We start from the raw sequence: 24,750 nt of genomic DNA on the forward strand, positions 1-24,750 counted from the left end.
ACCCACCCACTTCACTCCCTCTCGTCCCACCTCAGTCTGGACTGTCAAGGAAACATGAGGCCTCGGGAGATAGCAGCGTGCTCTCTTGGCCCGGCCCTCGGCCCGCTCTGTCTCTTTTTCTCTTCCTTGTGCCAGTCACCTACTGCTGTGGGAAAAGCAGAGGAGATGAGGCCTTAAAAAACAGATCATTGTCCGCCTCCTAGATTAAAGCCAGAGAATGTGAGCATTGTCCACTGAATGGCTAAACCTTCCTGCTGTCACTCAAACGCTGCTCTGAGCGCTACTTCATGTCTAAGAGGCTTATCTGCACTGAAAGGCCCCTAGCTGCTCTGAGGAGAGAGGACGTAATGAAGCGTGTTTTTTTTTTTTTTTTCCTCTGTAGGGAGAAACCTGCTGCTGGGGGGGGGGTGATGGCGGTGGTTGTGGGTGGTTAAGGGATTCAGGGGGTGGACGTGGCCAGTGGGACAGCTGCAGCACCAGGCCCCCCTACGCTACCCCACCCCTCGCTCCCACTCCTTCTAACTGCCTTTCTCGAAAGAATTGTCATTTATCTAGTCTCACATGAGAGGGAGAGCCGTATACGGGCCTGAACCCAGTGCTAGCGGGATGGGGGGACATGGGGACATTATGTGGGGACTCGCCCAGGGACCTGCCTCTTGTCCGCGCTCAGCCGTCTGTGGGGATGATCAGCAGGCCACTGATGTGGTCCTCTCTTTGTGCTCCGCTGTTTGAAAAGGGGAAAGTTTAAGTGCTGCTTGCATTCAGGGCTGAGGGCCGGCCAGCCTGGGAGGGTTAGCTAAGCCCTGAGGCCTCTGTGTGTGTGTGTGTGTGTGTGTCTGTGTGTGTGTGCGTCTGTGCTTACGTTATCATAGCTTGTATAAGAAAAACTATATGTTCCTTGTTCAGCATCATAAATTTTAGATACATTTTTATATGTGTGCAATATATGTACAAAACCCATTATACGATAAAGTAACTTGTTTATTTTAAAAAAAGAAAATCTGTGTTTTTTGCATGACGTCTTGTCGTGCATTGTGTTCAACAACATAAATAGGAGCCTTCTGTTTTTCAAAGCACTTTACCCTACGGCCCTTTTTCTTTTAGCTAATTGTGCTCAATGAAGCCTCAGCTTTGCAAGTACTACCACCGTGCTGCACTTGTTGAATTATGGAACATCTGCCATGATCCCTGCCACTGCTGTGGCATGGCACGCGTGGGTTTCCCCCAGTGGGTACACATATTGCTTTCTGGATAATTTACAGAAGCCATCAGACCCTGAGCCCTGGTGTCCTGTTCTGTGTGCCCTCTGCGGGCTATGCTCGTCTGTCTCTGTGTCACGACGGACACACCTGCATCCTCAGCAGCCCCCTCTAACTCATACACTCTGTCCACTTCCTGTCTCCAGTTGCTCTACTTCGTTGACACAGGCCCTGTAACATACAGAAACACAGCTGGGCTCCTGGCGAATGTAGTAGTATGCAATAAGTATGTTTGAATTAAGTTTTAAAAACGGAAATTTGATTATTTATATAATTTGAATTGTGTTCAGAATATTAAATAGTCCTTCTCTTCAGTCTACCTATGACACTGTGTCCTTACTCTTCTTTATATTTAAATAATATAATTTATAATAAATTATAATATGAGTTTCTTTGACCTGAGAGCACATCTGTGTTGGTAAAGGGATGTTTAATACATGACAAAATGATTCACTTTATGAGCACAGGGATGGTGTTTGCTCTCTCTTCTCCCCGTCAGACCACGAGCCGTGCTTGCACTCCCCTAATGCGATCTCTGACCTGGGGTTAGTGCTGCCTATGCCTATTCTGTGCTTTGTCGGGAGGTCGAGTGGGCTGGAGAGCCTCATAGTAGACCAGAGGACTTGGCGGCCTGAAGGGGACGGGAGGGGGATGTTAAGTGGTGTGGCCCAGCTGTGACGGGTGGCCCAGTGGTCCATTTAGAGCTCCAACCCCATGCTGGGAGATGGTACATCCCGACAAGCTGAAAGGACCCAACCCTGGTACCAGCATGTTCTTGGCTCTGTCAAAATGTCTAAATATGAATGTCAAATTGTAGGAACATCACTTCTGCAGCATGTTAAAATGGAAGCTCAGGGTGTCCTGTGGTGCTCTATCATTTGTTTGTGGCTTCAAGAGAGTACCATCTAAAGATGAGGCAGCACAGCTAAGTAGCAAGGGTTTAGATTTAAAGAGTAGTTTCATTTTGACTGTAGTGTTATTTCCTAGTATTTCCATGCAATCTGTTGGGTAACAAAGCAACAGTATTCAAATAATGTCCTTTATCACACAAAATGTTTTTGTCCATCTCAAGAGGATGAAAATCGGATTCCTGAGAATTTGAATGTTAAATAGAAAATGATTCATGGGAATGATCGCTACATATCAATGATTCACATAATACAATGTGTCCACGCACCCAAGAGTGATAGGTGCCACATTGTGCAGGAGACGGAGAGTGGATTTGAAGGTTCTTTTTCAGTAAACATTTAAAAGAGTGGAGAAGTGAACAAAAGCGTTAAGAAGGAGCTGTTTTGTTGCCCCTTTTTTAACCTAAATAGGCGGTCTGTCCGACCGAGGCCTTGCCTTCAAAGTATTATCCCACACATGCAATTACCATTTCTATCAACTGGGGAGAAAGATTATGCTTTTTGGGTGTTCTTCTGCGTTTCTTCCAGTGGATTCACTTGGTGAATGTGACACGTTTTGTGTCTCCCACCCCCTACTGAATTTAAAAGTTCTCTATTCTCCGAGTGAGCTGAGGAGAGTCCTACACGCGGGCTGAATAGACACTAAATCTTTCAAGGTTAGGACTTAACCTTCACCCACTCTAATTCATCTTCAAACTTTAGTCTGAAACCAATCAATATCAGATGATTGGTAAACAATGTGCAGTGTCTGATAGGCAGGTACCAAGGGCCCTCAATGGGATTGCAAATGCTTTGTGCGTCCCAAGTCGCTTTTGCTCTAAAGCACTGTCACAAAAAGTGAAATTACCATTCGCTTGGAATGATGCCATTCATCTTTGTCAGAGCGCCAAGCTCAGCACGCAAGCCGCTCCCCTCAAATTAATTCCTTGTTTTGCATCAGCTGAATTTGCCCAAATCCAGGAGGATGGCTCCGGCTACACCTCGCCTGCTTTCTTTAATGTGGCAATTCCAGCTGATTTCACTATGCACGAGGCCCCATGGCTTTATTTACTTCCTAATTCACAAAGAAAAGGAAATAGATATGAAAATAAGTTGGGAAAATAAGATAAATCTGGTTGTGGGTTTTCAGAGGCCCTGCATGTTCCAACCAGGAGAGTTAGAGCTGCATAATACACATAGCTGGCTCCTGAGAGCCCGGTGCGATGCTATTGTCGATTTGTCATTTCATGTTGCAAGAGCTCCTGTACAAAGGTAATGTCTTCCCAGAGGCTCTTACCCATGTAATATAAAGGGAAAGCATTGTAGAATGAATGTCTGAGGGATTCATTTGTTATCCTGCATGAGATATTCTACAATATGTCAGGACAGTTAAGGTATAATTTAGAGAGAGAAGATTGTAAACAAAACACAGCCATTTATTTTCCTTTATCAACTTTTTGATGTGCAACCCCGAAGTAAAATCATGTCAAAGAACAGAGACAACATTTTCCCACGAAGAACACACTGGAAATACAACTCTTTGATGAGAAAAGTCTTTTAATTTAGTGGAAATCTCCCTTTTGGATGTAGTTGAAACATTTCCACTAGGGGGCTGTGACTTGTTCTTTCCTTTCCCTCTTTCTTGATGCTTCACTGAAGTCTTTATTGGTGCCGTTGTAACCCAGCCCTGCCACCATACTGTAAGCCGTCCAGCATTTTAGTGGTCACATCTTTGTTGTTTTCTCTCTCCAGCTCATGTAGATGTTATCCCAGTGTTGTTTCATGGTGCGGAGCCCACGGTGACAGCGGTGATGAGATTTTAAAGAGCGGGTTGTCCTCTCTTTTCACTGTCCTCTCCCTGTTGGATTTAAATGCTAAAAATGGTTCAGAGGCTAATTTATGGTTGTGGTGACTGTGGCCACTGATTTGTGATCCCCTATGTTTGTGTTTATGGAACATGGCTTATTTTCTTCATCTTATCTGCCGGCAGATGGACAACATGGTTTGACAGGGTTTATTTAGATGTTTGCTATTTCCGGCACAAAGTATGATGGAGTGCAATTACCAGGAATGTAGAGTGAAGCCCCAGGGTCAAAGGCCTTTTCCTGTCTCCCTCCCTGGCATGAGTAAACCGAGGTCTCTGTGCCCACTTCCATGTATAGGTTTGACAGACATTTGTGGCATTTTCTAAGCAAAGCAAATTGAGGTCCATGCCCATTTTACATGTACATTTTAAGAAGCTGAAGAAGCTGAAGAAGCTCTTGTTTGGAGGAATGTGATCGGGGATGGTAACAGTGGAAGAGAAGAGAAGAAGAGAGGACAGGAGCTGCTGGAGATAAGTGGGTCAGACCCAAGAGACTGTTCTTCACCTCAGACACCTGCACCTCTCCACAGATCCCTCATCAAGGACTCACTTTGTCCCCGGGCTGCACCATTGTCTGCTGGAGGGCCCTCCAGACTTTGCTCTGAATACCTCCCTATGCTACTCCAAGTGGACTCAGCCCAGCTCTCCCCAAGAGACAGACAAAAAAGCGGATTCCAAAGCGCCGGCCCCTTGGCATTCCCCTGCCTTTGGGAGATAAAGAGGGGAACTTCGGCCTGATTCACTCCTCCACTCTTCATCCCTCTCCACGGTCCCCCTGAAAAACCAGGAGATGAGGAGGAGGAGGAAAAGAGGAGACTTGCAAGGGAGTAGTGGTGGGGTGGTCTCAGGGTCACAGAGTGATTAGTGAGGAGCAGAGTGGCGCTCCTTTTTCCCCTTTGGTCCTCCTCCTCTGTGGTCACAGAGAAATGACTTCCACTGGGCTTACTGGGGAGTGTGGGTGGAGAGGGAAGTGAAGGAATTATTCCCTTCTGTCTGTCTGTCTGGACTATATTTAACCTGCCTGACAAGATGGATGTTTCCGAGGGAATTCTCCCCTCAGCATAAATGAAGCCATTATACTTCCCTCTCTTGTCCTCTCCTTTGCTTTTCATTAGAAACTGAGGGGTTATGATGAAACATCAGGAGGACATTCAAAATCAGGTTAAAATACAACCTGAGCACAAACGCAGACGTGCTGGGTCACCGCAGGCTCTGGTATGACTGTGTACATTAATACTGCAAACTTTACAACTTATTTGCCATGAGACAAGTGTACATCTGCACACCCATACACACACAGGCATACAGTACATGTCATTACTAAACTTCTACGTAGACTTTTGTTGCGCTTTAACATGCGCATGCGCTCTCTCAAAAGCACACACACACAGCTAGGCTCGCACACGCGCACGCTGGCATTTACACACGGACACATAGCTCTGGTGTGGCCAGTCGGTGCAGGCCGTACAAGTTGGAAGTGATTAGGGAGAAATATGCCTGTCTCCCTGTAATGTCAGTAATAGGCAGCAGCACATCAAAGTCCAGGCCTGTCAGAATGATCCGGATCAAACCGGCCCCCATCTGGAAGCCATAACTGACTTTTCACTCATTTAAACACTCTTAAAACACACTGAACAGACATGGAGCTCCCGTCTCTGCTCACCACTCACCACCACTCATATCAGCACCCTCTGCCCTCTACATCTGTGTGTGTGTGTGTGTGTGTGTTGCTCTCGCTCCCTGCACATTGTCCGTCTCTGTGTGTCTTTGTGTATTGCATTTAATGGTAAGTCCATATGTTTCACATTTATTTATTAGGCTGCTAATTTTTGATGATTAATGTTTTCAGTCACACTTTTAACAGACTAGAAGAAATAACATCTACCGTGCGCCAATGATCCTGTTTTGACAGTTAAAGGTGATATCTATATGTCGCCTAATGCACAGGCAGATATTTTTAAAGCAGCATAAACATCTGCTAAACGAACAAAGTCAAAGATAATATTATTCTTTCTGGAGAGCATAAAAATTGGAATCAAGCGCTGGCTTGTTTTTCTGCTTCAGCAAAGAGTCAAAGATAAGTATCGTGTCTTGTAGCGATAATGACACGGTGCATTCTGAGACAATGATGCAGAGTGCTTCCCTCTTGCCTGCTTGCTCAGACCGTGATGACTGGACTCCTGGACATATATTATCTTTCCAAACACAAGTCGGACACGGCTCTAAGTGTATTTTAATTGGCTTTGAGCCGCCTTCCTAAAGCAAACAGCTGGCGGTGTAGCTGGTGGTGCGGTGTGCTTGGTTACTGACGGGTGGCCTGCTGTCAGGGTGGGGTGGAGTCCGATTGCCTGTCTGTCCATTCAACCAACAATCAGTCCAATACAGGACTCCATTGTGTGTGTGTGTGTGTGCGTGTTTTTTTTTTTTTTTATCTGACTGCATGTCTATGTACATGCACGCACCTCACTATCTGTGCGGGGCGAGCCATACAGTAAATATCTGTGTGTCACTCTAGGGTGTTTCACATTTAAACAGCGCACACTCGCTACTGTAAAAGATCTTAACGCCTGGCAGATAGCATCTTGAGTTAAAGTGCAAGTGATTTAATACTAACAATTAAAGTAGGCATGTCAGCGGGCAGCCCAGGCTCCTGCTGCGGCCGGACAGGGAGTGGGCCCTCTCATATCTCCACCAGACAGGGAGACAGGGGGCCTCTGGCTCCATAAACCGCTGATGCTGCTAACACACGCTACTTTTCATTCCCAACTCTCAGAGAAACAGTCTCCCTTCTTTCTTTACTTTTTTTTTTTTTTTTGCTTTGTAAAAATACATGCCCATGTATCTGAAGTGCCAGTTCCTACTGACAAAAGGTGCAACATTTCTTTCCTTTTCTTTCTCTTTAAATATATCTTTTGTTTTATCCTTCCTCTTTGACCGCTTCGAAAGACTGACACAGGGGTTTGCAGTCGCTGGCCACCATTGTTAAACAATTATGTCTGTTGTTGATGTTGGCTGTAGAGTCAAAAACAAGACTTCTGTTGGATTCACGAACAGAGGGCCGGCTGAAAATGGAGTGGAGTGGTTTGGAGAAAACGAATGAGGAACTGCAAGCCGAAGGAAAAGGTTTTCAGAGCCTGAGCTCAGCATATGGAGAAAAGCCCTAAAAACTATTCATTTTACAAGAACCAAGGATCTCACTTCCAACATGGCCAACTCCACTCTCATAAAATCTATAGACATCTATTATAAAACACCCAGGCCCTTATGAGTTTCTTTGCCCAAACCCAGCAACGGGGCCGTCTGCCTCCAAATCCCCTCTGGAAGTGTTTGAAAAACAAAGCAAGGCTTCACTTCAACCTCATTAACTAGTTATAATAAACAAAACAATGTGTTTTTAATGGATGGCGAGTCCCGTCTCCCCCTTCCCCTCCCAGCTCTGGTCCAGAGTGACTGGCCAGTGGTGGGTTTCCCATGACTGCAGCTTGTGGTGTCACGATGATGGATGGGCAAGGTTGGCGGGGGCTGCCTCTTGCCCTTCTCCTTTGGGACGTCCCATGGACTGACAGGCACATTGTGGCACTCGACCCGCGCTGACGTACTGCTCCGCCCGCTGGCACAGCCACAGAGAGCCCCAGAAAAATGCCCGCTTTTCCACTTTCACATTCATCACGTTTCACCTCAAACGCAGATACGGAGACTGAGAAAGCACATAGTGAAGCATAGTGTGAAAACAAGAGGGCACTCATGTACAAACTCGTGTAAAGTGTATAAAAAGAGACACAAATGCCAAATTTGTTCCATCATACGAGGTCGCTATGGAGAAAATTACGCTGCCTTGACCATGTGTCCTGATGAATTGATCTGAAAAGTGGCTGTAATCCTTTGTCGGCGATGTAGCCTAGGGTTAGCGTGCGGAGCGACCACCTGTACCTGAGGACCCCTGCTGGCCCTCAGTGGGGGAGACATTAGCTTCCTGATGAATAAACACCAAGAGAAGCTCAGCAGCCACAACGCACACTCCCACTGCCGTTACACAAGCTTAAGACTGCCACACATGTGCGCACACACACACACACACACACACACACACACACACCTCTCTCTGTCTGTCTCTCATTCTCTTTCCCTCTCTCTCTCTCTGTCCCTCGTTCTCTTTCCCTCTCTCTCTCTGTCTGACTCAGAGTCAAACACACTCCACACCACACAGAGCTCCTCTGGAATAAAATTCTCCCAGCTAGTGTAAAACAATCCAATAACAGCCAGCACCTCTCAAAATAAAACAATAGCTCAGCTCATGCTGGTGTTGTAAAACAGCTCAGCCTATTACATGCGTATGTGTAACTGTACTGTAAATTTGCCCTTTGGGTAATAGCACATTTTTCCTTCATTGGGTGATTTTGAGATTATAATAATAGTAATAGTTTGTGTGTGTGTATGCGGTAGGGTTTGTTCAGGTGTGTGTGCAAATGTTTTCCTTACGTAGCGTTTTATGCACGTACACACTCCTGGTTCCAGTTGTTGCAGCACAATGTTGCCAACATCCTTTTTTCCAGCGTTCGTATCTTTTTTGTCCCCAGTGGTAGCGACATTGAACGCTTCATTAGGTCAAAGGTCATTTGAATAGAAGGATAAGATATAAGACTCAGACAGACAGAGTGTGAGGGTGTGAGTGACCATGACCCCTGCGACACTGTTCAGCTTGTTTGTAAACAGGATGTCATTAACACTGGGAAACGGCCAAGCTCACAATGACTTTTGTCTCCTTCGGTGTGTGTTTTGAGAGTGGGGGTGGAGTGAGGGTGGGAGCCAGAGAGAGGGAGAGAGAAGAGGGGGGGGGTTGAGGTTGATACAATTTCAAATAAAACACTTTGCATACTTCCACTGATAAATCAGCACCCTCACAGTTTTCTCAGAACCGCTCTTGTACTTTTCTGTCCAAACAACATCCAGGTTAACTTTTGTCGCATCAGATAAGCACTAGCTAATGTGATGAAATTTATGGCTTGGCGTGGCTGCTGTACTAATACAGCGGTGGATTGTGTGAAGCTGTACTAAGTGCACTCAACTGTCAGCTCTTATTGTGGTGTCAGTCCTTCCTTCTAATTAGTGTCCTCAGCAGGCAGGAAGTGGGCCTGGGCTGGACTAATCTGTCAGTGAGGCCAGACCATCCTCGCCCCAGCGACTGTTTCCTTAGATAAACCCAGAGCCCTTTATCTGAAAGAGTTGCGACACTCAGGGGGGTCTGGGAAGCCCCTAGTGATTCTGTTATTACTTCTTGGATCTACATTTTATACATATATTCCAAACCTGCACCGAATGTTCTGTATAGACTATTGCATTTTTTATCTTAGGAGCAATAAGAATTATCAGGGATTAATGTGAGTTTGATGTGCCAAGAGTGCCGCGTTCACATTGCGGTACTGATTGCTGTGGTGACAGGTGTTGATGGAGCATGAGAGGGAGGAAGCGTAGTGAAGGACACTTCCTGGCAGACAGTTTTATCAGCGAGAGAGCGGCGGGGTCAGAGAAAGGGTGGATGAGGTTATCGCACTCTGCTAGTCGTGTACTGTACTGGTGCACCGAGAGCTTTCTGGAGGCCTGGCAGCAGCCCAGAGTTTGCTGACCAAGGTAACTGTCTCTTTCATATAAACAATGTGTGAGTTATAGCCACATGTTGGGACTACCAAGTACAGAAGTTGCTGTTTTTTTCTTCTTGGTTTATACTGCGTTGCCATGGTTCAATAGGTCATGAAATAGGTGGAAGGGCTTTCTACAGTTTGTCCAAAAGGGACCTGAGGTTGTATGTGTATTGTCTTAGGGCGCTGACACATCCTGTGAGATATCTCATGCTTGTCCAGGTTGTCAGGCTGTCTCTCGATGACTAACGTGTGAAGCAAACAGCCGGTTCGAGTAGCAAGACGTACAGTTGAAAGACTTTCTTGGCTCATCGTCACACCAGTCACAAAAAGAAGTCAAGTAACAGGCTCGGGCAGGAAAAGAGAAAGTGAGAGAGGAGGAAAGGGAGAGTGATGGGGGTGCTTTTCCTTCCCCACTCCCTCCTTTGCACCCTCCCTCCCACCATCCTTCTCTCCCTTCTTTCCTCCCTTCCTTCTCTCACCACCAGCGGGGTCCAATTCCTCCACTTGAGCGCTCAGGGCCAGCAGCGGGCTGATTAGACCCACACCCCCAGCCGCGCTTCGCCGAGGACTCTGCAGCGGGACTACTTCAAATGCACCTCGCTCCTGCCACCCCAAATAAAACCTGACTGGTCCTAATGGACACGTTTTAATCTCCCTGGGTTATTTGAAGATTTCTCCAGCCCGCTGCTGGCCACAGCAGAAACAAATTCCTCTGGCTTTGTTGATTAAACCGCTGCCTCTCCACCGTTGCTTATCGTCCAGCAACGAGCCGGTCTTTTTAATTAAAAGTGAGACACCACAAGTGTGCAATTAACAGCTGGTAATTATAGAGCTCTTCAGAAGTGCAACACTCCACCTTCATTTCAATTATATAATGGACAAGTGGCTGTTTGATCTCCAAATTAGTGAACTCTTGTAATATTTGTTTTGTGGCAGATTTGGAGGGTTAATAGTGGCCTATGTTGGCCTCCCTCTTCCATGATTGATGTAAGAGCAGAAAGAGGGATATTAAAAACTGGAACAGTCCATCAGGAAATGCAAATCACACCTTCATGTTAATGAGCAGGCAATGGGCCGGGCTGGCCAGCCGTGGCGTTTCATGTGGGAAAAACAAACACCCACTCTGGCGCAAACTGATTAGTACATTTGAATTTGAAAGTTTAATTAAGTGCTTCTAATACAGATCGTTTTGCAGAGTGACACATAACATTAAATTGTTTGATACTTAATTTGGCTGCCTTTTGATTGCAAAGCAAGTGTGGGTAAATTTGCAACGCAAGTGTGGAAGCATTGAGCGCTATCCCAAAGGAGGCAGAAGCCATGGACTTCATTTAAAAGCGTTAACTGATAACTGATGAAAATGTATTTAATGACCAATGCACTCTTTGAGTGTATAAAGCGGAACACTTGTTCAGTTTTAATTACAATTGATTTCCATCTATGTACATGGTCGTGGCATTGTTAGTTTAGAGTTAGCGTTCTTTAAGTCAACGCAGTCCATCAATATAAAAAAAGTGGACCTTGATTGATTTTTGGCTGCATGAGTGCATGCAGCAGGTTAAAGTGAGGTGACTATTAATTGGCTGCAACACTTTAATGTCTTTGGGGAATGTTTTCCATTCTAGCCCTTTTTACTGGATTGTCAAATGTATCAAGTGGGTCAAAATAAGTTAAATCTTTGTGCTGTTGTGATTTGTAATTGCTTTATTTCCCTAGTCAGTATATAGTTCTTTTAAAAATGTTTTTCTTTAACAGTGGTGCTGTACAAAAGCCTGCATTGCAGTTGCTTAGCTGTATTGCCTCTTTTTTATGTATTCTGTTCAAACTTCACTTGTGCATTTTCAAATTACTTCTTTACACAAATCTAATAAGATGTTTGATATAATTAATTAATCATCGTAAAAGATAACAGGATTAGAATTAAATGTGTTCAGTCAATGGAGCTGTCAGATATAAAGAAGTGCAGTTTGAGAAATATAAGAACTATATTTTGGTGTCCGCCATACAAAGGATTACAACCCACTTGTAGAAATAATGCCATATCAAATGCATTAGTGTAAGAGATCTCCTGATAATCTGTTCTACTTTGTGCTTAACATGTTCAGGCAATCTGTCATTAATTCCACAGTCGTGCCACTCCAAATATGTACAAAACAGGAAAACCAAAGAGAGAGAAAAAGCATGAAGTCAACAGTCTCCAGTCACTCAAGCACTTTGGAATTTTTCATTGGTGAATATTGGCAGCTCATTGTGAAATAAACACCAAGTATTTAAATTCAAACCAGGTCATTATGGATGGTTCTTAAACAAAATGTCAGTCATTAAGGGAGGCCATGTGGCTCTGCTTAGAGTCCCTGTTTGTTTGAATTAAGAAGAAGAAACAGGGGATTCTCTGATCCTTCACATCTGTCTGAATGACACACTGAGCACTCATTACAGGACCGCATTTCCCATCAACCCCCCTGAGCACGAAGTAGGATAGGTGATGTGCTTTGGATTGTGTGTGTGTGTGCATGTGTGTGTGTGATCTCAGTCTAATCTGAGTTGCTGTTACTGTCATGTTCCTCTCCTTCCTTCATTGTCCTTCTGCATTCCCACCTCAATCTCACTGTCATTTGGCAGCTGTCACTCTCCATTTATGTCCACCCCCTACCTTCCTCCACACACATGCACACGCACGCGGTAACACACACTCACAAACTCCCATTCTCTTACATGCACAAAATGCAGGTAAGAATAAAATAGCCTGCTGGTTTAAAAGTGCGTCGTATTCTAGATATGAATGTGAATAGCGCAAAATATTGAAGAATTAAAAGGAACATTTTTATAATGAACATTAGTCATCCAAATAGGTTAACATACATTAAGTGGCAAGTCTACATACAATACTTTAACCATTTCGTAGCAGTTTTGGGACATTTTGAGACATTTCATATCGAATCACATACATTAAAGAATCACAAGTAATGGAAATCAGAAAATAAAGTAAAAAGAAAAGAAAATTATTACAAAAATGTAAAAAAAAAAAAAAACTACAATAAAAACAAACCCACTATATGGTCTGGTGTAAACATATATGGTATTTTAGCAAACGACTTTAAAGTTGCAGTCAGGCTGAAGGCTTCCTCTCGGCCTTGACAATGGCCCACACTGTTTATGTCCAGAATCCCATGCAGAGCTGTGCAGTGCATTACACAAGGATACAACAATCCCCATACAAGAGCACAATTCTAGTGTAGTGCCCAGTTAAATCACCTCCTAAATAGAGGGAAATTGACATCCATAACAAATAACATAAACAGCTTCAGTGCTCCGAGGGGGATTTTGTTGCTCGGGGCGCAGGGGCTAAATGTTAGCCTTCCAACAATCATTAAACAAACATCCTCTCCAGGACCTTTCCATGCCCGGGTCTATTCCACATGTCGCACTGTGGTTTGGAAAGTCTCTGTAGCCGTGGACATTATTGTATGTAACAAGTTCTGTAACAAAGTTAAGGTGGGATTGGCCTGCTGCTGTGGTCGTGCTCGAGGCAAGCAGACCCTGCGAGTAAAAAAGCAACCCTCAGACAAAGTCTATTCATATCCAGAAATATTAAATGAAGGATGTCAGGTTGGTAGTAGGTGGTCAGCTTGTCACATTAAAAATACTCCTGCTTTCCAATGGTTAGTTTTTCTTCCTTTACCATGCACAGACCTAGTTTTTGATTGAATTCAGCTTTATAAAGGAGCACCCGGCCTGCTGTGTCGAATCTGTATCAGACTTTCTTTTTTTTGCTGTCTGTATATGCTCATGCTTCCGACTAGTGCAAGAGGGGGTTTTTCTGATTTCATGCGGCCCATTGTGCATGTTAAACAACGCCCGTATTGATAACCTCAGACCTGCCACTGCAGTGCCACAACACCAAAACTCTTTTTCAGCAGTTTCAAGTGGCAGACAGACGTGAGAGAATAAGATTCATTAATTGCAGCTGAGCAATAAGAAGAAATGGTAACCCAGACTTTTAAAGGTCTACAGGTTCCTCCACAAGAAAAAGCTTGTTAAAGGAGAGGGATGAGCTATACGGGTTTAGTAGCACTCTGATTATACACTGTAGATATTTAAATTGTCGCATGCAGATATTCCACATGTTGACAGAACGTGTACGTTTCTCTGTTGTGTGTGTGTGTGTGTTCCTAGTAGTGTCTGTTGTCGCCTGTGTGTATTTAAGGTGTCCAAGTGATGAGTTTGAGTTTGTCAGATGTCTCAGCCCTCAGTTGAGGGCCATTTGTCATTGGTGGGATTCATTATTTGTGTCCCTAACACCTCCCCCCTCCCCAGATGGGCAGTGTGATCACCACTGACCCCCTGTGACAACCACAGCACCTTCATTATGTCACCGCGGCCACCCTGTCACTACAGCAACTCTCTAACTGTCTGGGTGACACCCCTGGGTGGGACTCCAATCTCTCATCTGGAGGCCTGCCTGTCTCTGAGCTTGTCACTGTGTGTGTGTGTGTGTGTGTCTGTGTGTGTGTATATGTCTGTGTGTGTGCATGTGTCTGTCGTCTGTGTGACATTGCTCTCCGCTTTGTGTGTTTGTGTTTTTGTTATTATTTCTCAATAAATCAATATGTAATTCCAAACATTTGAATGGCTCTGTTGGTTAGTTCAGTTTAGTTTCCTGTGACTAACAGATTGTTCGCTGAATTATCCTAATATATTCACCCATCTGGTTCAACAAACAGGTACAAACAACACTTTTCTATTCCGGCTTTTGCACCATCTCATCTATTATCCCTTTCATTTTAGTTGCACAAACTGACCCCTAAATTAATGAAATAATTTCCCAGGAGGTGTTAGGTATAGTCAATATATATAGTTTCGTTATCCATTCCTGTCCCGTATTATCATACTCTGCTTCCCAATGGGATAATTTCAGATAACACACTGGACACTGTTATATTATTACCTCTTCCCCTATTTTCTAATCAGCAATTATTCAATTATGTCCCATTAGTTGGAGGGTGTTGCCAATGTTGCTGCCCTGGGCGTTTAGCCCCTGCTCTCTGTCAAGGGGAGACCCAGAGGGCCCCGCAGAACGCCTGTGATTAGTGTTGCGTCTGCAGAGAGGTGACAGAATCCCTCTTCAAATATTTTGTCTTCATTTTACGGCTCTGAGATGCAATTATGGAGCAGCAGTTCATTACGGCAGCACGCGGCGCTTCATGTTTTATGCATGCTGCCTCATTTAGGGCCTTTATTAACGAGCCAGGTCTGACCAGGCTGCTTCAGACTATACTGCAGGCTGCGTTATGGCCACCACTGCTTGTGTTTGTGTGTGTGTGTGTGTGTGTGTGTGTGTGTGTGTGCTGGCAATATGAGTAAGCAAGAGTGAGTAAAAGAAATAGAGTGGGTAAGAATGAAGGGCTGGATGGAAATTCCCCCCAAAAAAAGAAAGAAAAATGGGATTGAGAGAAAACTGAATGAAGCGTGTGAGTGAGTGTGTGTGGTCAGTGTAGTGGTCACTTCACCGCTGTGCCCTCTTTATCCCAGCAGCTGGCCTCATAACGTGGCTCTATAGTGTTGAGACTGGTGCAGGCTGGCTTGGCTTTAAGGCAGTAGATTGAAGGGGTGGGGGCAGCAGGGGTGACTAACTGCACCTCCCTCAGCAGAAGAAACTCCATCTGCATCCAACATTGAGACAGATGAGGCCAATTTGGCTCCTTAAATTTCTGGGCTGTGATGGATGTGGGGTGGCTGTGCACAGTGAGAGGTTCGTAGAAGGGTGTAAAGGGAACGGGGGAGAGAGAAGGGAGACAGGTGAGAAAAGGGGGAACAGAGGGAGACGACGAAGGAAGGAGAGAATGAGGGAGGAAAGAAGGTTAAAGGAGACTCACCTCTGACCATTAGCAGTTTGAATGTATTGCTTAAATTGTTTATTTACTGTATTGGCATTTTTGCCTAACTTTTTAACTCACAAAGCAGAGACAGAAAGTTGGGAAAGAAGAGAGTCAAATGGTAGAAAAGTTTAGAGCTGGTCTTTAATACAGTATGAGTGTGTTATACAGTTTACAGTACAGTATGTTGTGAGTGGGGGCACATGACTCATGTAGGTCAAATGAGGTAGATATTGTATCCTAAGGAGTGATTCAACCCCCTGACCTGACAAATTGATCTACAGGGCTAACAGCAAACAGCAGTATGTATTTATGTTTGATGCCAATGCACAGTATGTGTTGACATTGGCTTTCCAGGTCTTAACTGAGGCAAATCTAAAGCTAATGTGCCGTAGCCGGAAATCTGTGACGGCAAAAATTGTCTTCGATGGAAAATTTTCTGTTGGGAGGGCGGCCAATGGCATAATGTACTCAGTGCTCACCAGGCTTTTTCATTTCTGTAGCATCCAGTGTTTGTAAAGCACCCAATGCAGTTGCAAAAATTGCAATGCAAAATTATTGATTCACTGGTGGTGATCTCAATCAGGTGTGCCCGATAATTCATGTCAAACAAATAAACGATTTTTTTTTAGATTACAAATACAAATTTAAGTAGTCAGGTTGTATCTGCCTACAGTTTTGTCCAGCTTTAACTGACTGATAGCCTTCCCACTGCAGACCAGAGCTCCCATCTGCACTGCAGATCTGCCCCCCCCCCCTTTGATAAGAACTACCATCCTCAGGCCTACATAAATATTTTATCAAGTATAATGGAAATTGTCAAATCCATCTAATTGTGTAATGCATTATGAAGACATCAAACTTAAACAAAGCACATATGCTATCATTTCTTTTAACGACTAAGACAGGCTGGGCCCGGGTTGAGCTGGCGGTTTGGTACCCAGGGGGCCTTCCACAGGGCTGGGGGGGGCTGGCAGCAACCACTCTGGATATACGTTTCTCTGTTCTGCCCAGACCTGCCTCGCTCACATTTCATCAAAGGAATCAATTTCTCAAATGTGCACAACTGTGAGCCATAATTATATTAGGACCCAATGGCAGTTAGCCATGACATGAAAGCGGGGAAAGAGGGAGAGAGAAGAGAGGGGGAGAGAAATGTCCATCTTTACATGTTTGCATTGACATGTATCGTATTTTTACCAATATAACTTTGAGATAAACATTTGGTTTTACTTTCGGGTTAAGCAATAAATGTGGCTTTCCACAGAGTGCCATTTTTATGTTCTAGATTCTTGTGTTACCTTTCGGTACTTGGTGCCGAGTTGTTTTTTTTTTTCTTTGAGGGGGGGGAGATATTGCTGTTATTGCTGTCTAAAAAGATAAAGGGATTAGGATGGAAGAACAGGAAGACAGATGGGAGGAATGGCACAGGTGACCAGAACAAACGAATCAAAAAGCTTAGGATGTGTGACATGTTGGGGGGGTGCTGAGTTGGGATTGAATCAAAGACGAAGACAGAAGAGATGATGGGATTAATGGCCTTTGTCAACACCTTCTTTCTACATATCATTTCAGAGGAGAAAAGAGCCAAATCGGTACTTATACACTCTTATAAGCACATGCTCTCATTGGGAAATTAAGAAATCTCTGCTTCCAGCTCAAAATCACATACGGAAAATGGAGAGGCACAAACATACATGCTTCACAATTTAAATAATAACATTAGTCGAAATTAAGTCAGAATATTGTCTTCTATTGTCATCTAGATTTTATGCACTTACAGTATTATTCTCATCATCTTCCATTCTTCCATCCCTGCTCCTCACCTCTCCTATTTTTTTTACCCCCCCCCCTTTTCTTCCACTCTTCCCTCTCATCCTCTCTATCCCGGGGTCAGAATGGGATTCAGAGGGCCCTCCCTCTACGCCCAGGCTGATGTATGGCTTGTGGAAACAATGTGAGCGCCGGATTGTTATTCTGTTTGCTTTACATTTGACAGGCTTGAGTTAGCGTCCGACTGGGATCCTATCTCATTAGGCCAAATGCGGCGCTAAAACAATCATAAAAATTGTTTGGCAACTGGCATCCCACTTAGGAACACCTGTCAACATACAGGCAGAAGATAAACTCTGCAAATTAGAGTCAGGACTGAGATTGAATCAGGGAGAGGGAGAGAGATGCCCATATGCTCCATGTTGTTGGAGACTTAATGATATGAAGTGGTTGGGTTGATGATATTGATTGTGGTTTGAGGTACGTTAACTGTGTGTGTGTTTGTGCACGCACATCCATCTCTATGTTCATCAAGACTTAATTCATTTGCATTTCATTAAAAATAAATGCGGTTTGTTAATCCTTTATATTGATTATCTCAAACAACCACAGAAGTAGAAGCACAGCGATTTGTCTTTTGATACAAATGCATTAAGAAAGGTGGGATTTTTTTTTTTCTGGAACATTGCTCAATTGTGTGCTCCTGTGCGTCACTCAGAAGCCTACAAATGTGTGAATTTTTGCGCAAGTCTCCTCTCACTCTCACATGGTTTATTTTTTCTTCCTTTATGCAAACACGCACCCCACTCAAGCACAAACCTCTCTCTTTTTTTCCTCCGCTGTATCTTCCCCTCCTCACCCTGTCCAAACATACATCTTTATCAAGCGGCTGTTGTCAGACAACATTAGATAATTAATAGGCCATTTGTCAGGCCTGTGAGAAACATGTTAAAATCCCCGAGCAGCTCCCCAGATAAATCCTGCCGCGCACACAGACGCCTTTGTTGTGTCAGCCTGCCATCGGAGCTGCAGATTTACCATTAAAGGACCCTCATTATTAATCACAACTAATGCTAATTAATTAGGTGTCTGTGTGTGTGCACAGAGGGACCAGCTCTAAGTTTCAGTTTGTTGTGCAATGTTAATTGGTAACTCGGCCCAGGGCCCTTAATGGAGTGTTTTCCATTTGGAGCGGGGAGCAGTTGACTAACACAGGGGTGAAAAAACATAGACAATGCTCTCATTAATTAAGACTGTGTAAAGAGCTCTGCTCTTGTTACTCTTTGGTGTGTCCGTGTGTGCGCGCTTAAACAGTTTGTACAATATGAGTGCCTGTTTGTGAGGATATGAATGTGGAGATTTGTGAATACAACGGTAGGTGGTAGCTGCAGAACTACCTGTTTTTGTCCCTAATTTTAAGGGTATTTGACGTACTTCCTCAGCGCTGTAATCTAAGATTGCCCAGGGTTCAGTAAGCAACAAATACTAACATGAAACTAGATTAAAGCCTACTATAACTACATTTTAATTCATCCATGACATTCTTTTACATTTTTTATATTTTTTTACCATCTGTGCTTTAATGGATACTTTACAGCTTGAGAAACACAACAGCAATGACAAATGTCCCAGTTCTATTTGGACATTTCAGTCTTGACAATTTAATAGTTTTTGGTTGCAGAAGTAAACATTGATACATAAATTGTGGACGATGGGCCAAAACTATTTGTATACAGCTACCTAAGGCTATCAGTGTTTGTGGTTTGTATCACTCAGTACCACAGTCACCCCAACGGACCCGTGGACCAAAAGACTCCCCAAAAGCGGCGCTAAGGCCTCCATTAAGCACAAAGACTGAGTTAATTAGGAAGCTTATTGCCTCTCCCGAGGGCATGAGGTTCCAAACACTCTCCTATACACCCCTGCTGAGGGAATCTAGACACAAACTGATGTACTGTAATTAACAGCGCTTAGCAAATCAACAGCAGCTATTTTCTGTTTGGCAGTAGCTGTGAGAGCGTTAAAATTAACCAAATGAAAGATAATTATTTTTCTTTTCTTTTGAATTCAGTCACAGTGAGTTGTCTCTCCCAGATGTCTACGCCTGCATATCCCTCAGGGTATCATCGTTTTTCAGGCAAATTAATCAATATACAATAACAGCAATCATGCTGTAGCCCCCTTGACCCCTACCACATATTTTGAAATCTCTAAACAATTCCTGAATTGTTTTAGCAGGAGTGCAGTAACCAAGATAAAAAAATATACTTCTATTGTAGTTCTGCTTCCTGATTCCGCTGTCGGAACAACAGCACAAATATACACTCATGGTTCCTTGGTGTAGAGATATAAATAGAAAGCAGAGGAATGATGAAGAGTGCCGTTTCAGAATTTGGATGTGATGACTAATGGAGGGGATCATGTGTGATTATGTTTGACCTGTAGTACAAGGGTAAGCCCCCCCAGTCCCATTTGTCTGTTATCACAGGCAACAAACGATGTCTACAGATAAGCATAAGGGCCGGTCATTGTAAGGTGAGGAGTTCATTTCCATATTTCATGATCTAAGACCCCATCAGTCAACTGGTAGACCTCTTTATCAGGCTAGATGAAGTGATCTGTGAATGGGGTGCGGGACACGTAGATGAATAATGTTCTCACCTTACAGTGCTATAGCCTGTCTAGTATTGTACACTATAAGAGATACAGTGGAGACCGGAGCATAAAAGACAACAACCTTTGTCTGACAAATTAGTATTTTCTTTAGCTTTCCAAATATATTTTTGCAATAAATTCATAATATACATCGCTAGTTTTTCAACAATATGCGAGTATACATGCATGCAATATTTTTGACTTAAGTGCCTTTATTATGTAATGTAAAAGGTTTGAAAAGATCATCATGCCTACAGATTAACATCGCTTAAAAAAAGCAGGACAGAGTAGTAGAGTTTACTGGATTAAAACATAAGTGACGTAAAAAAGTATAGGCGAGACAATAGAGATTAAAATACGTAAATGTAGCAAAAGACACACAATTGCTAGAAAGACAGCGAGAATGAACGACAGCGTTACAGAAAAAAATGAGGGGGGGGGGGGTTAACTATGTCCACAGGTAGGTTATTTCTCTCTGTAAACATATGTATCCATTTGTCCCGTGGGTGCGTACCCTTGCCGTCCCGTCGGCAGTGGCTGGGTCACACCTCCATTAGGGGCTTTGTCACAGTGATTAATAGCTCTTTCTATCATCTTTAATTCACTCCCTGATGATGCCGGCCCTGCTCGCTGCTCGGGGTAATCGTGTGATGTATGAGTCCGCCCAACACCTCATGGCAGAGGTGAAAATCATTCCACCCATGCAGATAGCAGGCCCGGGAACAAATGTTTTCCCTCTTAATAAAAATAAATGAATTTGCCGTCAAGTGCGAACATTTAAATACATGGCATGCGCGTGTGTGCATATCTGTGTTTATGCAAAGTGCCATGATGTATTTTCATATGTTCCTGAGTGATGGGAAGATAATATTGTTTTCCTTATTATTTTGCACTATATCTTTTGTGTTGGCTTTTCACATCCGTATATATATTTTTTTTTTACACTTGCTTTCTTGTGCTATCATGATGTACCATCTCTGTTGGTAATGCAGTCGCAGCCACGATGCTACTCCCAGCTGGAGTTCCCCTTCTCTACCCAGAATTCTTTTAGCACTCCCTCTTTGATGAAGGGCGTCAGCTTGCAATGATGAAGTAATGTCCATTACTGAACAAACAAACAGGACTATTTGCTTTAAGTATGCAGAGACACACAGGAATCCACACACACACACACACATACCATTTCGATCATCTGTGTTCAGTGTCCTTACCGCCCCACACGTCTAAGCAGGGCTACGGTCTTTGACTTATCAATCATCTGCACATGAAACCACAATTTTTAGAACTCTGAACATAGCATATTTGCTTTTGGCTATCGTTTACCTTACAGAAACATATATGTTTATGAGCTGAAATGCTCTCGTTGAGTCCACTGGTCCGGGGGAATTTCTGGTCTAAATCAAATATAAACTTGGAGACCGGTGTGAGGGGGGAAATGTCAGAGGAGAAACAGCAATGGAGGGATACAGTTACCTTTAAAAGCCCTTGTCCCCCTACCATATGGCAAGCTTCACATCCAGGACTATAACCGCGTTACACAGTCTCCGTGCTGAAAATCATTACGTTGACTCCCAGAGCCACATTGAGTTTCATGCCCGGCCCGGCTCAGCAGAGTCTTTAAAAGACTTTCCCCTGAAACACGCTGTGCCCACACAGTGTGTGTGTCAAACACAATAGTTGCACAGACACTGTGATCAGGAATCACTTTAGGGAATGACAATGAGTAATACTCAAGTTGTAGATCAGGTTCGACAAATACACACACGTACTGCGTAACACAGAAAACCCAGGTATATATAATAGACAGCTGATTCAGCACATTGTGTTCATGCATAGATTCTTTTTCCCCCACAGCAAACACACTCTTTGACAGGAATTATGATTCTTAACTGGCAGCGGAAAACAGCTCATGTACTACTTATGCAGTGGTTGACAGTTTCGCACTCCTTTTCACCAGACTCCGTTCTTTGACCTTGCAGAAGTGGAAGTTACACATATTTTAAGGATATTTATATACCATGCACTTGGCGTATCGTGTCCTTCGAGTAATGTGTCAAAGTTTGTAGCAGTGGCTGCGGGAGTAAAGGTGCGAGCACATGGAAGAAGTTTTTTGTCCGGGTCTTGAGTCAATCGCTCAGGTTAGTTCATGACCACCTGTGGCCAATCACAGTGACCCGTTCAGTCAATCAGAAGCACGGTTACTTCATGGCCAGTGAACAAGAAGTGTATGTGTGTATCTGTGTGGATCAAAGGTTCCATGGCTGACAGCGCAGCGGTACGGTGTCACACAGGCAGCCCTTCAGGAATGTTCCTCAGCCCAGGGATGGGTTTTGGAGCCTCATGCCTCATTAGCAGAGCCCCCTCTCACCGTGCCCTGTCAGCCTGCGTTAGGCACAGCCCATCTCAGATGCACGCTGGGGGAGCGGCAGCTTCCTGTGAATCATTTCCGGCGCTGAGTATCTTTCTGTCTTTCTGTGTGACATCTGGCTGACAGTCTGTTGTCTTAGATGGCTTCTTCATTAGCTTGCTTGTCTGAATACTTATCTGTCTGTGTGCTTGTTTGGTGACCTGTCTGAGTGTCTGTATGTGAACTGCCTTTGCATGTCTTTTTTTCTTGTTTCTGTGCTTCTTTCCACCAATTCCAGAGACATTTTCAGCTTTTAAGACCTCGGAACACTGCTACTTTGCTCCACCTGCACACTGTGTCAACACTGTGAATGATTCAATCCCTCTTCCACCATTAAGCTCCACCAGCCACGTGTGCCACTCTGAAGAAGCCCAGTGTGGGTTCAAGGGTCTTACTGCGATGTCCTGTTTCACTCTATTCACAATTAACCCCAGTATGCGTCCCTATGTTTTCACTGTACAGTGGAGGAAGAGTTCAGGAAAAGGAAATATAAAACAGTTAGAGCAGCACAATGCTGAGCAGACCCTGCTTACCCATCTTGGCATCAGCTCAAACAAATGGCAAATCTCCGAAAGCCTGTTTTTGACATATCAGCTCTTGGTTTTTTTTGTTTTTTTTAAATGAATTAAAATGTGTCTGTCATCATTAGAAACAAGAAGAAAAACACTGACATTAGAAACAAATGTCCTGCCTTCATGTTCTCCTGCTCTTTATACAGAGCTTAATGCAAACATAATAAGGGCTTAGTCACATGACCTGTAGGACATCATGCTGTTTATTTGAACTGATCATGTTACAGGAACATTTTAAAGAACATTGTTTGCAGTGTTAATTTGTGATAATCCAACAATCATAAAGACGTCACTGAGCATCACCCTCACGTAGAGACTCTCTTTCTCTCTTTCTCTCTTGCTCTTTCTGTTTCTTTCACAGGTGAAGGTGACGATGAGTTCGCCCTTTACCCATCTGACATCTTAGACGATGTATGCGGCTCTGATGGTGATCCTGCGCCTTCTTCGGCCCTGGCAGAGGACCCAGCGTCCCCTCCACTCTCTGATGATGAGGCTTCACCCCAGCACCCTTTGTCATTCCAACACCAGAGCATGTTTTTATCCCAAGAAGATTTGACCATTCCCCTGGACTTTGAACTTCGAGAGTCAGCAGTTCCAGGCGGAGGCCTGGGCATCTGGAGCCGCAGAACGGTAAACATCGGGGAGCGCTTTGGACCATATGAAGGAGAACACAGGCCTTGTCTGCAAGACCCCACTCAAGGCTGGGAGGTAAGAATGTGATCCGAAAGTGTTGCTTAGCAGAGTCGGTACCTTCATACACATAGATAATTGACAGAAACTAATATTGCATTAAGTGTTCTTCAAATGTTGAATATCAAGGCTATAAATATCAGGCTTTTTTTTTTTTTTTTTACATTGGAACCATAGTTTTTAAAGGTTTAAGGATTATATGGTATCCAGGGTAAATAAATTTGCCCTACACGTAACAGAGCATAGCTTTGGTTCAAATATACACATGAAAATTGCAGTTGCAAGGTTTTTCTGCAACAGTAGTCACACTTTTTCTGACAAGGGGGGTTTCCTTGGCCAATATACACTGTAGCATTCACATCAGTCCTCTTTTTATTTCCTCCCATGGCGTCATGTTCACATTTAGCCCAGTGACCACAAGGCTGTTGTTGCTGTTTGTTGCCCAGTGATGTAATGTTAGCTTAGTGCCATTGAGAGAAAGGGAGTTGAGGTTGTGCTCTTAACTCAATTAAAATGAAAAGCCATAAATCCCTTTTTCATCCTAGTTAGGGACCCAGTGCGGCCATTGGCAAATCACATATTGGTCAGCCGGCACAAAAAATCGAAGACAGGGTCACAGGACAAGGTCAAAGGTTAGATGTGGTCTCTGTCAGTGTCAGGCTAGTTTGCTTTTATGGAGCAGGAATAAGGGGGCTAGCAAAGTATCAGTCTCATTTAGTCTTCCGAAATAGATCCTCTCTAATTTGGATGTGAGGATTAGTCCTTATATTCAGGCCTTTGTCCCTTTGTAGGACAGAACCAAGCTCATTAAGAGTCGCTGACCATGCAGTTCATAAAGTGAAACGTCACAGGTTTAAATAAAAAGATGATTCAATACAGCATTCCTTCTCTTTCTAGAGTCTCTCTAACCCCTAAGTCTGTTTTAATCCTGCACTTTAAAACTGACTGAGAACGTGTTGGTAAAGTATCAACATTCAGCTCATATAAATAGTTTTGGATTTGGACTGGTGCTCGTTGGGTTTGCATCATAGAGAATTACCCCAGCCCATCAGCTCTGACTCAGTGGTTTTGGCTCGGACCAAACCAAAATAAATTTCTTTTTTTTTTTCACTCGGGACTACATTTCTC

General features: G+C 43.8%; 1 protein-coding gene across 1 annotated transcript in view; it reads left to right on the forward strand.

The window, feature by feature from the left end:
- Window positions 1–24,750, forward strand: part of mecom (MDS1 and EVI1 complex locus) — a gene marked incomplete in the record, with an annotated part of 127,669 nt that overhangs the window by 20,286 nt on the left and 82,633 nt on the right. The window contains 1 exon segment of the mRNA XM_035680523.1: window positions 23,294–23,640. Within this exon segment, the coding sequence (XP_035536416.1) occupies window positions 23,294–23,640 (347 nt within the window).

Source organism: Morone saxatilis, unplaced genomic scaffold (genome assembly GCF_004916995.1).
Source record: "Morone saxatilis isolate NCDOM2014 unplaced genomic scaffold, NCSU_SB_2.0 Contig8, whole genome shotgun sequence".
NCBI lineage: Eukaryota > Metazoa > Chordata > Actinopteri > Moronidae > Morone > Morone saxatilis.